This window comes from Odocoileus virginianus, chromosome 2, assembly GCF_023699985.2.
Source record: "Odocoileus virginianus isolate 20LAN1187 ecotype Illinois chromosome 2, Ovbor_1.2, whole genome shotgun sequence".
NCBI classification, from domain to species: Eukaryota; Metazoa; Chordata; class Mammalia; order Artiodactyla; family Cervidae; genus Odocoileus; species Odocoileus virginianus.
In genome coordinates, this window is record NC_069675.1 from 89,297,758 (window position 1) to 89,313,477 (window position 15,720).

General features: G+C 41.0%; 2 protein-coding genes across 2 annotated transcripts; both read left to right on the plus strand.

Annotated features, from left to right (window-relative positions):
* Window positions 1-1,884: 1,884 nt before the first annotated feature.
* LOC110123834 (olfactory receptor 1f45-like) lies at window positions 1,885-2,826 on the plus strand. The gene has a single exon (XM_020872069.2). The coding sequence runs from the start codon at window positions 1,885-1,887 to the stop codon at window positions 2,824-2,826; it is 942 nt and encodes a 313-aa protein (XP_020727728.2).
* A 3,401-nt stretch (window positions 2,827-6,227) lies between these two features.
* On the plus strand, window positions 6,228-11,881 carry LOC110123835 (olfactory receptor 1G1-like). The gene is made up of 3 exons (XM_070472828.1): window positions 6,228-6,245; window positions 7,761-7,859; window positions 10,895-11,881. The coding sequence occupies exons 1-3, from the start codon at window positions 6,228-6,230 to the stop codon at window positions 11,879-11,881; spliced, it is 1,104 nt and encodes a 367-aa protein (XP_070328929.1).
* The last annotated feature ends 3,839 nt before the right edge of the window (window positions 11,882-15,720 follow it).

The window sequence follows — 15,720 nt, forward strand, 5'->3', positions numbered from 1 at the left end:
GCACAGGGAAGGGCTCTGTGCCTCCAGCCTTGTCATTTGGGGAGGCAACAGGGAAGTGAACACAACCTCCTTGTGGAAGCATCACAGACAGAGGTTGGTCAGCACTGCAGGTGAGAACTGCGGCTTAGAAATGGGAAGGGAGTCTACCTAAAGGGCATGCACATGCACGCACGCACACACACAAGACCCTGAAAGCCTCTTCCTTTTCATTTTTGCCCTTTTTCCTTTACTACATCCCTATCTGCCAATCATTTCCTGGACCTTTGATGACCATGAGGGGCACCCAGTTCTGGGGTTCATCACATCCCTGAAGGCGCAGCCTAAAGGCCCTGTGGAGAATGGGTCTCAGAACATGCTTCCCCCAGTCCCATCAGTGAGAGGCACATGGCACCTGTGCAAGAACAGAGCATAACTCACCCTGGTCCCAGAATCACTCTCAGCCACTGCTCAAGTCAGTACCAATTATTCACTCTCTATGTCCATTTACAGTTACCCAACTTGGTCTCAGGCTTCTTTTTATTAAAGGTGAGCAAATGAAATCATTTAGGATAGAATTGTTTATTCTCATTAATAATTAATAATTAGAATAATAACTAATAATTAGATCTAGTCTTATGATTATTTGACCCAGTTTCCACTTGGTTTCAAGATGCCAAAAGAAAAGAAAACCAGTTCCCACTTGTTTTCCAGATGCTGTTGACAGTTCTGAGAAGAGTCAGAGAAGGTGCTGCTATGCTAATGATATTGGTGATAATGATGATGACTTTTTATATTGACATCTCACAACCTAGAAGCCCAAGATGCAGTCAGTAACCAGAACTCAACAATGACCATGCACCCTCATTTTATTAAAAACAGCAAAAACAATAACAGATCATATTTATTGAGCACTTATCATGTGTCAGCCTTGATCTAAATATATATAACTATCTTCTACCATTATTCTGTTTAAGCCAATGAAGAAACTGAAGCTGAAAAGGTTTGTGACTTTCTCAAGTCTCATCAAGAGTAAAGACAGGGAAAATTCTGTCAGACTCCAGAGGTATGTTTTTATTCACGACCCTAAATAAGCATGACATTTTATTTAGGGTCACAGAGCACCTGCTGCCACTTGACCGTGGCATTCTTCCTCCATACCAGCAAAATTCATTTGAATTTCTCATCTTGATTGCACGTCTTGAATCCTGAAGAAACTGCAATTAACCCCATCATTTGGCTTCTTCGACAATCCTATCCATAGGGTTGTTATCAATAACATATATAAAAACAGCAAAGCTCAATGGTAATAAAAATTTCCCAAAACTTAAAGGCACGTGAAGAGCAGAGAGGTAGAGCATATTCCCCAGTGCTTTTTAACCACATCCTGTGTCCCAGATTCACATTTCATCACTTGCTGCTAAAGATGACAGTAACATCACTGCCCTTAGGAGCAACCTGCTCTCCACATGTTATCTCAGTAATAATTGCAATGAACTTATGAGTACTTACACATGGTGCAAAACAGGAAACGAAGATCCAGTGTTACATAATTAACTTTTAATTATGTAAAGTCACACTGAGTAAAAGAAAGAGTGAAAGCCTACCTTTATTTAAATAAGATTCTGCTATAATTTCTCTGCTTTAGAAAGAAATTAGAAACCAAACCAGCATCTCTGCTTTCTAGAAGATAGCTAAAATGCAGAGTTCACCCCCAACAAGTCTCCCAATCACTGTCCTTAGTTCTCACCTCTGTACATGCTTACATGCCCGCCAGCAAGAGACAACTATACATCTCTGTGACCTTTGAAAAAAAACTCAGAAAATAGACAAAAGGTTTTGAATGATCTAAGATTTTGGAGTCTACAAATATTTAAGCAATATTTTCCTTGCATTTTTCTACATTAAATGGGAGTTGCAAATCAAACCAGCATCTCTGACTTCCTGCTCCTGGGCTTCTCTCAGCAACCAGAGCAGCAGCCTCTCCTGTTCGGGCTCTTCCTGGCCGTGTACCTGGTCACTGTCCTGGGGAACCTGCTCATCATCCTGGCCATCAGCTCTGATCCCCACCTACACACTCCCATGTACTTCTTCCTGGCCAACCTGTCCTTCACCGACACCTGCTTCTCCTGCACCATCATCCCCAAGGTGCTGCTCAACATCCACACACAGCACTACACCATCTCCCACACTGGGTGCCTCGTGCAGATGTTCTTCTTCATGGAACTGACCATCCTGGATGACTTCCTGCTGGCTGTGATGGCCTATGACCGCTACATGGCCATCTGCCTTCCCCTCCACTACACCACCATCATGGGGCCCCAGCGCTGCCTGCTGCTGGTCACCGCATCCTGGCTCAGCTCCCACCTCCTGGCCTTCTCCCTCAGCCTCCTCATGTCTCATTTCTCCTTCTGCGCCTCCCATGCCATCCCACACTTCTTCTGTGACCTTCTCCCTCTCCTCAAACTTGCCTGCTCAGACACTCGCATCTTTCAGGTCACCATGCTAACTGAAGCTGTTCCCTCGGGTCTGATTCCTCTCACCTGTGTCTTAGTGTCATATGCCCACATCATCCACACCGTCCTCAGGATCCCATCTCCTGGGGGGAAGCACAAAGTCTTCTCCACCTGCGGCTCTCACCTGACAGTGGTCACTCTCTTCTACGGGACACTCTTTCTGGTGTATTTCCAGCCCTCATCCTCCTACTCAGCAGACACTGGGATGGCAGCATCTGTGGTGTACACGATGGTCACCCCCATGCTGAACCCCTTTATCTACAGCCTGAGGAACAGACACATGAAGGGAGCTTTGTGCAGGTTCTTCGGCTGGGGAAAATATTCTACCCAGTAAAAAGCTCTGTCCCAGATTAGAAGCTCAGGCTCTGTGATGTGTTTTATTCCTGGAGTCTTCATTTGAAAAAGTTTGACAAATTCAGACTCAAGGCAGGATGGTACTCAGCATCACAAGCAGGTTTTAAAGATGGAGAATGCCTGACTTGCAGGACTGGAATATGATCAACTGGCCAAGGACAGAGATAAAGCCTGGAAGAGGAGTGGCCAGAAATCCCTGCAAGGTGACTTGATTACTGGATATAGGTGACCAAGCAGATTCAAACCACAGAGTGGGAATCATCAGAAGATGACATCAGACAGAATACAGGTTCTTGGAGGAAGCTAACCTGTCCATTCAACTACAAGAAATATTGACAATATCTGGAAGGGTCAAGTGTCTGAGTTTCAGGGATCATTTCCAAACCGACCTTTGGAAACAACTCATAGGGATTCAGCTACACAGGGAGAAAGCTGAACCAAAAGACATACTATTCGCTGGGAATAAGCAAGCAAAACTAATTCTAGGAGAAGAAACCTGGCACTGGTAGGTGGGGGCTGGTCCAAAATCATACACCTGCGATTAGAACTAGGACTGTGACCATGAGTGACTATGAATTATTGAAGTAGATTCATGATTTTTTTACTTTTTAAGCTGTGGCTTAGTTCATTTTTCTATAAAAAACACTCAGAGCAAATTTGTAAAACATACAAATAGGAAAAAGAAGAAAAAGAAACACTCACTATTCGTACATTTAAAGACAACCACTGATAATATTTCACATCATTTCCCTCCTGTCTCCTAAAATTGCTTTTTGTTTTTTACTGTGTTGAGAAAGTACTGGACATACAATTATATAGCTTTTTTGCCAAACTTCATAACATAACTTGTCGCCACATTAACTCCTCCTGAACATTTGGCTCTCTGAGATGACAGAAGAAAGGGTAGTGTTTCCCCATTGTTGGATGATTAGGAAATTTCTGTGTGTTCACTATTACAAATAACAGTGCAATGAAAATCTCTGAAAAGAAATTATTCTTATGTTCATAGTCTGTGGTCTTAATATTTTCAAAAGTAGAACATCAAAGGGTAACATTCTGGGGGCTCTTTTTTCCATGCTTCCAAAATGTCAAATAAGAATGTTCTTTTGTCTCTGTCCACTCCATATGTTGATATTTATATTTTCCCCTAAATGTAACAAATATGGTAGTGAAATCATATCTTCTTGCCCTGGTTTTCTTTGTTTATTAATAAGGGAACTATTTTCCAGCATCCATTAACCAGTTTTTAAAATTCTCTTCTTAGTTGTTTATTCATGTCATCTACCTATTACCTTCTGAGATTTTTTTATTGATTTGTATGGGCCTTTTTATATTAAAGATATTATATCCCTGTCTCCTTCGTCTTGTTCCTAGTTCATTCTTTATCTCTTAACTTTGTGACTTTTTTTTTTTTTTTTTTTTGGCCATTCTGCATAGCATGTGGGATATTAGTCTTGTGACTAGAGATAAATCCTGTTCCACCTGCATTGGAAGCACGTAGTCTTAAACACTGGACCACCAGGGAAGTCCCTTAACTTGGTGATTCTTTTAAATGTATGGAAGTTTTTATTTTATTATCAAATCAGAAATATTCTTTGTAACTCCTTTTACTACAATTAAATTTGAAATCCTGCCTTCTGCAGAATTCATGCAAATATTCAACTTTTTCACTTTCTTGTGTAATACAGTATTTTTTTAATAACCATACATTAGTTTAGGATGAAATCATATTGTTAAAGTAAGAATAACACACAATGAGTTTGAGTCTGAGTAAACTCCGGGAGTTGGTGATGGACAGGGAGGCCTGGAGTGCTGCAGTCCATGGAGTCATAAAGAGTCGGACACAACTGAGCAACTGAACTGAACTGAATACACAATTACCCAACTGGTGTTAAAGAAAAATATCATAAATAACTCATCAAAAAATTTAGTAAGAAATATACAACCTCAATAGACCTATAACAATTAAGGAAATTGAATCAGTAGCCAAAAACTTCCTCAAAGAAAATTTCAAGCCCAGGTGGTTGCAATAATTTTATAAACACTGCAAGAATTCTACTTTGCAAAACTCTTTCAGAGAATAAAAATAAAGGAACACTCACCTATTCCCTTTTAAACATTAGCACAACTTTGATACCTAAAGCTAATGAGAATATTGCAAAAAAAAATAAAAGTACAATAAGCTAAAGAAAATATGATGTGATTATTACCAATTTGAGTTTTCCCGGAATGCAAAGTTAGTTTAACATTCAAAAGTCAACCAAAGTAAGTCACTATTTTACAAAACAAAGGACAAAAATCATATGATTCAAGAAAGCAATACTTTTGAGATGCAAGAAAAATTTGGATATAATCCAACATATGCTTATTAAAAAGCCAGGTTAGCAAATGGACATAGAAGCAAATTTTCTTAATTTGAAAAGAGTCCTTTTTTCAAACATATAGCATATGTGTCATAATCATACATTAAATCCTTCCAGTCCACATGAGGAACAAGACAGAACACCAACTCTCACTGCAACTATCCCACATTGTACTTGAAACATCCAGTGCAATGCGATAAGAAAAACAAATAAAATATATATATTTTCTAATGAAAGAAACAAAATTGAATTTTATTCACACCTGATAGGTTTCATAATATCGAAATTCAAAGGAGTCTAACATTCAAATTATTAATTAGGTGTCTTGAGGCAAAAAAAAGTAAAACATAGACACCTTAGTACTCAGTTCACAAAATACACAAAAATCAACTCCAGAGTGACTAAAGCAGTAATTGTTAAAAGCAAAATTCTAAGGATTTTAGAAGAAAATGCAGAAATATACTTTCCTAAACTAAGGAAACAATGGACAGCATAAACCAGACACTAGCAAAGAATTAAGAAAAAAGGAAAGAACTGATGAATTCAATAAATTGAAACTTAAAATATTAACTTGGCAAACAGACTGTAACAAGAGTGAAAAGACAAGCCATAAAGACAGTGAAAATATTTGTAATACATATAATGCACAAAGGAATGGTATCTTGAATATTTAAATAGTTCTATAAATAAATTAGAATTTTAAAAGATAACTAAAAAGAAAAATAAACAAAAATTTAGATAAACAGTTTCAAAATTAAGACATACAAACATTAATAAATATTTCAGGTACCCAATCTCAGTTTTAATTATCAAAATATAAAGTCAAGACATGCCCCCCCAACACACACACACACCAAGTAACTACAATGAAAAAAACCAACACACCACCAGGTGTTATCAAGAATGAGCTGCCACCACAACCTCACTTAATGCTGATGGAAGTGCAAATTGGTACAATCTATTTGGAAGAGAATTTGATATTGCATAGTAAAATTGAAGATGGAGATATCCTAAAACCATGAAATTCCACTCTTGGGTATGTATGAAAGAGAAGAAAATGTATGTGCACATGAAGAAACATATACAGGAATGATGAAAATTGTACTGTTCCAAATAACAAAAAAAAACTATTCTTTCAAAAATAGCTTGCATGACTAATGTATGGTATCATACAATGTAGCAACTTACAGCAATGGAAGTGAACAAACAACCACCACCTAGAGCTGCCTAGATGATCTCACAAAGAAACAACTGAACAAAAGAGCCAGGAAAGAGAATACATAATGCATGAGGGCATTTATATAAAGTTCAAAAAGAGGCAAGACTAAAATCAAGTGTTAGAAAGATAACAGGGATCATTTTACTTCGAGAAGAAGGGAGAAGTGATGATGAACCTAACACAAAAGGAATTTCAGACAAGCTGGCAATGTTCTACTTCTGAATCTGGGAAGTGATACATAGGGGATTAGTTCCCAATAATTTCTTGGGCAGTATGCTAAGAGAATGTCAGCCAGAGAAAGACAAAGACTATATGATATCACTTATAAGCAGAATCTTAAAAAGTACAGCAGTCTAGTGTATAAAACAAAAACGAAGCAGAATCACAGACGTAGAGAACAAGCTAGTGGTTACCAGTGGAAAGGGGGGAGAGGGGCAGTATGGAGGATGGGGAATGAGAGGTACAGACTCTTGGGTGTAAGATAGGTTCAAGGATGATGATTGGTACAGAACTGAGAATATGGCCAATATTTTGTAGTAACAGTAAATGGAAAGTAACCTTTAAAATTGTATTAAAATTTTTTAATTCAAAATAAACATAAATTTTAAAAAACTATCCCAGAACAATAAATAAATAAAGTGTTGACCTGTATACTATTTAAGCTAAGTGATGGGAGAATAGGCATTAATTTTATTAACATTCTTAACAGAATACGCATGTTTTATACATTCTTTTTATGGAAGATACATTAAAATAAAAACAAACATATTCATAAATTAATTTATTTTTAGAAAAAAATTATTAGGCACCATGTGTCCAATAGAGAATCTAAATATTATTCCTATCTCTGTTCTCTGAGATCATTCAGTAAGACTGTGTCCTCTCCTACATGACTTCTGAAAGCAAAGCTTATGACCTCTGATCTGTTCTATCTTTATTTTTACTTATTTACTGGGACATACTATATTATATCCATAGGGACAGGGCTCAAATTAGAAAGTAGGGACTCCAGGACTGAGATGGACCAGTTCAGGGTAAAGGCTGGGAGGAGGGATCCACACTGCACCTCACCCAAGGGAGAAACCAGGGGTGCTGCCCATGGAGCCTGGTCCATCTGAATGGAGTCATCACTGATGCTGCAGCGACACAGAAGGCCACCGTCCAGAGGGGAGAGCTGGCAGGTTGGACAGTTGCCCCATCGTGTCTCTAACTAGGAGGTCTGGGAACAGATCCCAGGAGACACTGCCTGTGAAAAAGCAGCGGCTCCTCCTGGCTCCAGTGGCTGGGAATCTCTAATGACCTGAGTCTTCAGTCTGTGCTCTTTCTACTCAGAGGGAAGGGCTCTGCGCCTCCAGCCCTTGTGACAACAGAGTAGCGAACCCAACCTCCTCCGAGGAAGCATCACAGATGGAGGCTGGTCAGCACCTCCAGGTGAGAACAGAGGCTTAGGAATGGGGAGGGAGTCTGCCCAAGGGCGCGCGCACACACACACACACACACACACACACACACACACGCTGACACATACACAAGCAGCCTGGAGAACCTCTTCCTCTTCATTTTGCCACTTTCCTCTACATCCCTATCTGCCAATCATTTTCTGGATCTTTGATGACCATGGGGGCACCCAGTTCTGGGGTTCATCACATCCCTGAAGGCGCAGGCTGAAGGCTCTGTGGAGAACGGGTCTCAGGGCACCCTTCCCCCAGCCCCATCAGTGACCAGCTCACAGCACCTGTGCAAGAACAGAGCATCATTGACCCTTGTCCAGTGGAAGAGCCTGGTTCCCAGAGTCACTCTCGGCCACCTCGCCATGTCAACACCCATAATTTACTCTCTACGTCCATTTAGTTGCCAGCCTCGGTCACACCCTTCCTTTTTCACTAAACTTTGTGCTAAATCATTTAGGACAGAATTATTTATTCCTATAATAATATTATAATCAGGGAGCTTGTATGATTAAGTTATTTGACCCAGTTTCTACTTGGCTTTCAGCTGGCAAAACAAAAGTTTTGCCACTGACAGTTGTGAGTAGAGTCGGAGGTGGTGATGCTGTGCTGATATCGGTGACAACGACAATGACTTTTTATACTGACACCTCTCAACCTACAGGCCCAAGATGCAGGCAGTGACTGGAATCACAAAAACAATACCCTTTTAACTTTAAAAAAAAGTAGCAATAATAGATCATATTTATTAAGCACTTATATTATGTCATTCTTGATCTAAAACAGCCTATTTTTTTGTTTGTGCTGTGCTTAGTCACTTGGACATGTCCAACTCTTTGTGAGCTTATGGACTGTAGCCCGCCAGGCTCCTCTGTCCATGGGATTCTCCAGCAAGAATACTGGAGTGGGTTGCCATGCCCTCCTCCAGGGGATCTTCCTAACCCAGGGATAAAACCTAGGTCTCCCACATTACAGGCGGATTCTTTACCGTCTACCAGGGAAGCCCTGATGTCTATAATTATTATCAAATTTAACCCTCATAACAACTCTGTATGGGAAACTCTATCATTATTCCATTTAAGCCAATAAAGAAACTGAAGCTGAAAATATTGGCAACCCTCTCAAGATCTCATCAAGAGTGAAGAGTGAAAAAATTCTGTCAGACTCCAGAAGTATATAATGCTTTTATTCATGACCCTAAGCAAATATGACATTGCCCCCTGCTGCCACTCACTGACCTGGCCTTCTTCCTCCAAACCATCATAGCTCCTTCGAATTTCACATCTTGGCAGCATATCATGAATCCTGAAGAAACCACAGCCAATCCCAGCATTTGGCCTCTTCAACAATCCTATAAGGTAGGTTATTATCTGCATCTGATAGAAGAAAAGCAAACTTCAATGGGAGTAAACATATCCCAAAGATTAAAGGCACGTGAGGAGCTCAGCAGTAAAGCACATCCTCCAGCACTTTTTCACCACATCCTGGGCCCCAGGTTCGCATTGCATCACCTGCTACTAACAATGACGATAACATCATTGCCCTTAGAAGCAGCCTGCCCACCACATATGTTGTCCCAGTTATAACTTCAATGAGTCTATGAAGTAGTTGCACATGGTACAAAGCAGGACACAGAGATTCAGTGGACAGTAATTAATCAAAGGCAGATTGAGCATAAGGAACAGAGAAAAAATTCCTATCCCATGTCCAGATTCCAAAGCTCAGATGTTAAAACATAAGATATTGATGGGCAGGTTGATGATGGGAATGAAAATGATGTGCCCTTAATGAGAAAGTGCTTTTCAGTTCACAGGGTTCTCATAGCCACACTAATGCATGGAAATGGTTCAACGCAAAGAGGGCCAGAACACTCCCATCAGAGATCCCTAAGTCTCAGTGGACTCCTCTCTGAAGTAACTAATCCTCCTTCCATCTTCCTCAACATGTGCTCAACACTCACACACACACACACACAGAGCTCCTTGTTTTTCCCCCTAAATCCTAGTATATGCATGACCCCAAAATGAGCTCTACAATAAGACAGTGAAATTTAAATGGCTGTTCTAAATTAGGAGTTTGGAATTAACATATCATACTACCATATATACCTGGAGGAGGGCATGGCAACGCACTCCAGTATTCTTGCCTGGAGAATCCCCATGGACAGAGGACTCTGGGCTATAGTCCATGGGGTCACAAAGAGTTGGACACAACTGAGCAACTAAGCGCGTGCACACACACACACTACTGCGTATAAAATAAATAACCAATGAAGACCTACTGTATAGCACAGGGAGCACTGCTCAATGTGATGTGGCAGCCTGGATTGTTGGGGAGTTTGGTGGGTAATGGATACAGGTATATATATATGGCTGAGTCCCTTTGCTGTCCACCTGAAACTATCACAACACTCTTAATCGGCTATACTCCAATATAAAAAAGAAAGTTTAACAAAACAAGGACCTACTAGCACAGAAAGCTCCACTCAATATTATGTAATAAAAAAAAATTTTTTTTTTAATTTAAAAAAAAAATTATGTAATCAACTATATGGGAAAAGAATCTGAAAAAGAATGGATATATATACATATGTATATGCATAACTCAATCACTTTGCTGTATAGCTGAAACTAGCACAGTAATATAAATCAGCTATACTTCAATATAAAATAAAAATTAAGTCACAAACAAAAATGATTGTTCTATCATTTTTTAAAAAGGAAATTAAATTTGAAGAGATTTTTCCAACTGAATTCCAGTTCAGTCTCATTCAGATCACCCATGTGGAAAGCATGCCACATTACAGGATTCTAGAACCTACATCTCTACCTTGATGCTGTCTCATCAGCGTTCACAGTCCTATTTGTACATATTTGCAAACCAGCATTCACACCCACTAATGGAACTCAGTGACCTCTTCAAGGAATAGAGAAAAACAAACCAAAGTCCATGAACTCTGTAACATTGCGGCCTATCTTTATTTAAATAAGATCTGCTCTAACTTCTCTGCTTTTGAAGGAAATTAGAAACCAAACCAGCATCTCTGACTTCCTGCTCCTGGGCTTCTCTCAGCACCCAGAGCAGCAGCCTCTCCTGTTCGGGCTCTTCCTGGCCGTGTACCTGGTCACTGTGCTGGGGAACCTGCTCATCATCCTGGCCATCAGCTCTGATCCCCACCTCCACACCCCCATGTACTTCTTCCTGGCCAACCTGTCCTTCACCGACACCTGCTTCTCCTGCGCTATCATCCCTAAGGTGCTGCTCAACATCCACACACAGCACTACACCATCTCCTACACTGGTTGTCTTGTGCAAATGTTCTTCTTCATGGAATTGGCCCTGCTGGATGACTTCCTGCTGGCTGTGATGGCCTATGACCGCTATGTGGCCATCTGCCTTCCCCTCCACTACACCACCATCATGGGGCCCCAGCGCTGCCTGCTGCTGGTCACCGCATCCTGGCTCAGCTCCTACCTCCTGGCCTTCTCCCTCTGCCTCCTCATGTCTCAGTTCTCCTTCTGTGCCTCCCATGCCATCCCACACTTCTTCTGTGACCTTCTCCCTCTCCTCAAACTTGCCTGCTCAGACACTCGCATCTTTCAGCTCATGATGTTTGCAGAAGCAGCCCTCTCAGGAGTGGTCCCTCTCACCTGTGTCCTGGTCTCTTATGCCCACATCATCCACACCATCCTCAGGATCCCCTCTGCTGGGGGGAAGCACAAAGTCTTCTCTACCTGCGGCTCTCACCTGACAGTGGTCACTCTCTTCTATGGAACTGTCTTTCTAGTGTATTTCCAGCCCTCATCCTCCTACTCAGCAGACACTGGAGTAGTGGCATCTGTGGTGTACACGATGGTCACCCCCATGCTGAACCCTTTTATCTACAGCCTGAGGAACAGACACATGAAGGGAGCTTTGTGGAGACTCCTTGGCTGGGGAAGATGTAGTAGTGTAGTGTTAGTCACTTCAGTTGTGTCCAACTCTTTGCGATCCCACAGACTGTAGCCTGCCAGGCTCCTCTGTCCATGGGATTCTCCAGGCAAGAATACTGGAGTGTATTGCCATTCCCTTCTCCAGAGGATCTTTCCAACCCAGGGATGGAACCCGGGTCTCCTGCATTGCAGGAAGTTTCTTTACCGTTTGAGCTACAGGGAAGATTTCCCACCCCATAAAAAGTCCTTCCCCAGAGTAGAGCTCCAGGCTTTTCAATGTGCCTCCTTCTCTAGATTTGTCCATTATAAATTTGAAAGACTCACACTCAAAACATAATGGATGCTTAGTTTTCAGAGCAGATGCATGAAAATAAAGACTCAGATTTGCAGAACAGCAATAGGGGCATTTGGAGAGGGTGGGGGGACCAGCAGTCCCCACAGGGTGACTTGATGTGTGGATATATGTATCCAGGCAGAGTCAATCCAGAGTTGGGAACATCAAAAATACAAGCAAACATTTCACTTCTAAGAGAAAGGCCAATAGGAGCAGTGTAGGTTACAAATTCTTCTCCAATAACAAAAAATTCTGGCAAGACTAGACAGGTCAGTACGTCAGTCAAGTCACTGGGCTGCAGGGACCAATTCTGACCCTACCTTGGAAGAAACTCATTCATGGGGACTGGACTCGACATGGAGAATGTCATATCAAGTAGGAAAAATCTGTATGTGGCCTGAGTGTGTGTGTTTATGTTCAGTGGTTCAATCATGTCCAACTCTTTGGGACATTTTGGACTGCAGCCTGCCAGGATCCTATGTCCATGGAATTAACCCAGCAAGAATACGGGAGTGGATAGGCGTTTGCGATCAAACCCAGTCTCCTGTATTGCAAGTGGCTTGTTTTACTGCAAGCCACCAAGGAACTCTATGTAGATTGCAAGGGCAAGAATATTTTAGAAAAGGGAGCTGGGCACAAAAAAAGAAAGAATTTTTCCAGTTTCATACATCTGGACTTAGATCTCTGTCTCTGGTAGGTTATTTGGCTTTTTGTTGTTGTTCAGTTCAGTTCAGTTACTCAGTCATGTCCGACTCTTTGTGACCCCATGGACTGCAGCATGCCAGGCCTCGCTGTCCATCAATAACTCCCAGAGTTTACTCAAACTCAAGTCCATTGAGTCGGTGATGCCATCCAACCATCTCATCCTCTGTGATCCCATTCTCTTGCCATCTTCAATCTTTCCCAGCATCAGGGTCTTTTCAAATGAGTCAGCTCTTCACATCAGGTGGCCAAAATATTGGAGTTTCAGCTTCAGCATCAGTCCTTCCAATGAATATTCAGGACTGATCTCCTTTAGGATGGACTGGTTGGATCTCCTTTCAGTCCAAAGGACTCCCAAGAGTCTTCTCCAACACCACAGTTCAAAAGCATCAATTCTTTGGCACTCAGCTTTTTTTATGGTTCAACTCTCACATCCATACATGACTACCGGAAAAACCATAGCTTTGACTAGATGGACCTTTGTTGGCAAAGTATTGTCTCTGCTTTTTAAAAAGCTGCCTATGTTTGTCATAACTTGTCTTTCAAGGAGCAAGCGTCTTTTAATTTCATGGCTGCAGTCACCATCTGCAGTGATTTTGGAGCCCAGAAATAAAGTCTCTCAGTGTTTTCACTGTTTCCCCATCTATTTCCCATGAAGTGATGGGACCAGATGCCATGATCTTAGTTTTCTGAATGTTGAGCTCTAAGCCAACTTTTTCACTCTCCTCTTTCACTTTCATCAAGAGGCTGTTTAGTTCCTCTTCACTTTCTGCCATAAAGGTGGTGTCATCTGCTTATCTGAGAGGTTACTGATATTTCTCCCAGAAATCTTGATGCAAGCTTGTGCTTCATCCAGTCCAGCATTTCTCATGATGTACTCTGCATGTAAGTTAAATAAGCAGGGTGACAATATACAGCCTTGACGTACTCCTTTCCCAATTTGGAACCAGTCTGTTGTTTCATGTCCAGTTCTAACTGTTGCTTCTTGACCTGCATACAGATCTCTCAGGAGGCAGGTCAGGTGGTCTGGTATTTCCATCTCTTTCAGAATTTTCCCAGTTTGTTGTGATCCACACAGTCAAGGCTTTGGCATAGTCAATAAAGCAGAAATACATGTTTTCTGGAACTCTCTTGCTTTTTCAATGATCCAGCAGACATTGGCAATTTGATTTCTGGTTCCTCTGCCTTTTCTAAAACCAGCTTGCATATCTGGAAGTGCACAGTTCACGCATTGCTGAAGCCTGGCTTGGAGAATTTTGAGCATTACTTTACTAGTGTGTGAGATGAGTGCAATTGTGTGGTAGTTTGAGCATTCTTTGGCATTGCCTTTCTTTGGGATTGGAATGAAGACTGAGTTTTTCCGGTCCTGTGGCCACTGCTGAGTTTTCCAAATCTGCTGGCATATTGAGTGCAGCACTTTCACAGCATCATCTTTTAAGATATGAAAGAGCTCAAATGGAATTCCATTACCTTCACTAGCTTTTTTCATAGTGATGCTTCCCAAGGCCTACTTGACTTCAAATTCTAGGATGTCTGGCTCTAGGTGGGTGATCACACCATCGTGATTATCTGGGCTGTGAAGATCTTTTTTGTATAGTTCTTCTGTGTATTCTTCCATCTCTTCTTAATATCACCTGCTTCTGTTAGGTCCATACCATTTCTATCCTTTGTTGTGCCCATCGTTTCATGAAATGTTCCCTTGGTATCTCTAATTTTCTTGAAGAGATCTCTAGTCTTTCCCATTCTGTTGTTTTCCTCTATTTCTTTGCAATGATCCCTGAGGAAGGCTTTCTTAACTCTCCTTGCTATTCTTTGGAGCTCTGCATTCAAATGGATATATCTTTCCTTTTCGCCTTTGCCTTTCACTTCTCTTTTTTTCATAGCTGTTTGTAGGGCCTCCTCAGACAGCCATTTTGCCTTTTTGCATTTCTTTTCTTGGGGTGGTCTTGATCCCTGTCTCCTATACAATGTCACAAACCTCCAACCATAGTTCTTCAGACACTCTATCAGATCTAATCCCTTGAATCTATTTGTCACTTCCACTGTATAGTCACAAAGGATTTGATTTAGGTCATATCTAAATGGTCTAGAGGTTTTCCCTACTTTCTTCAATTTTAGTCTGATTTTGGCAATAAGGAGTTCATGATCTGAGCCACAGTCCTCCCAATCTTGTTTCTGCTAACTGTATAAAGCTTCTCCATCTTCAGCTGCAAGGAATATAATCAATCTGATTTTGGTGCTGACCATCTGGGGATGTCTATGTGTAGAGTCTTCTCTTGTGTTTTTGGAAGAGAGTGTTTGCTATGACCAGTGTGTTCTCTTGGCAAAACTCTATTAGCCTTTGCCCTGCTTCATTCGGTACTCCAAGGCCAAATTGGCCTGTTACTCCAGGTATTTCTTGACTTCCTACTTTTGCATTTCAGTCCCCTATAATGAAAAGAACATCTTTTTCAGGTGTTAGTTCTAGAGGGTATTGTAGGTCTTCATAGAGCTGTTCAACTTCAGCTTCTTCAGCATTATGGGTCAGGGCATAGACTTGGATTACTGTGATATTGAATGGTTTACCTTGGAAATGAACAGAGATCGTTTCTGTCGTTTTTGAGATTGCATCCAAGTACTGCATTTCAGACTCTTTTGTGGACTATGATGGCTACTCCATTTCTTCTAAGGGATTCTTGACCACAGTAGTAGATATGATGGTCATCTTTGTTAAATTGTTGTTGTTAGCTGTGAGCTATTTTCATTTTTTAAACTGTTGTCTATTTTTTCTCCAATTGAAAAATTATTTATGTGTTTATAGTAAATGTCTAAAATATAAGGAAAAATTTTCAAATCCCTTCCTGAAAGAATGTGTTATGCAAATTCTTATGATCCTT

Excerpts from the sequence above, each read along its gene's own strand:
- LOC110123834 (XM_020872069.2), top strand. The coding sequence starts at position 1,885 with ATGGGAGTTGCAAATCAAACCAGCATCTCTGACTTCCTGCTCCTGGGC.
- LOC110123835 (XM_070472828.1), top strand. Across the intron at positions 7,860-10,894 it reads AGGCTGGTCAGCACCTCCAG|GAAATTAGAAACCAAACCAG; the intron begins GTGAGAACAGAG and ends CTGCTTTTGAAG.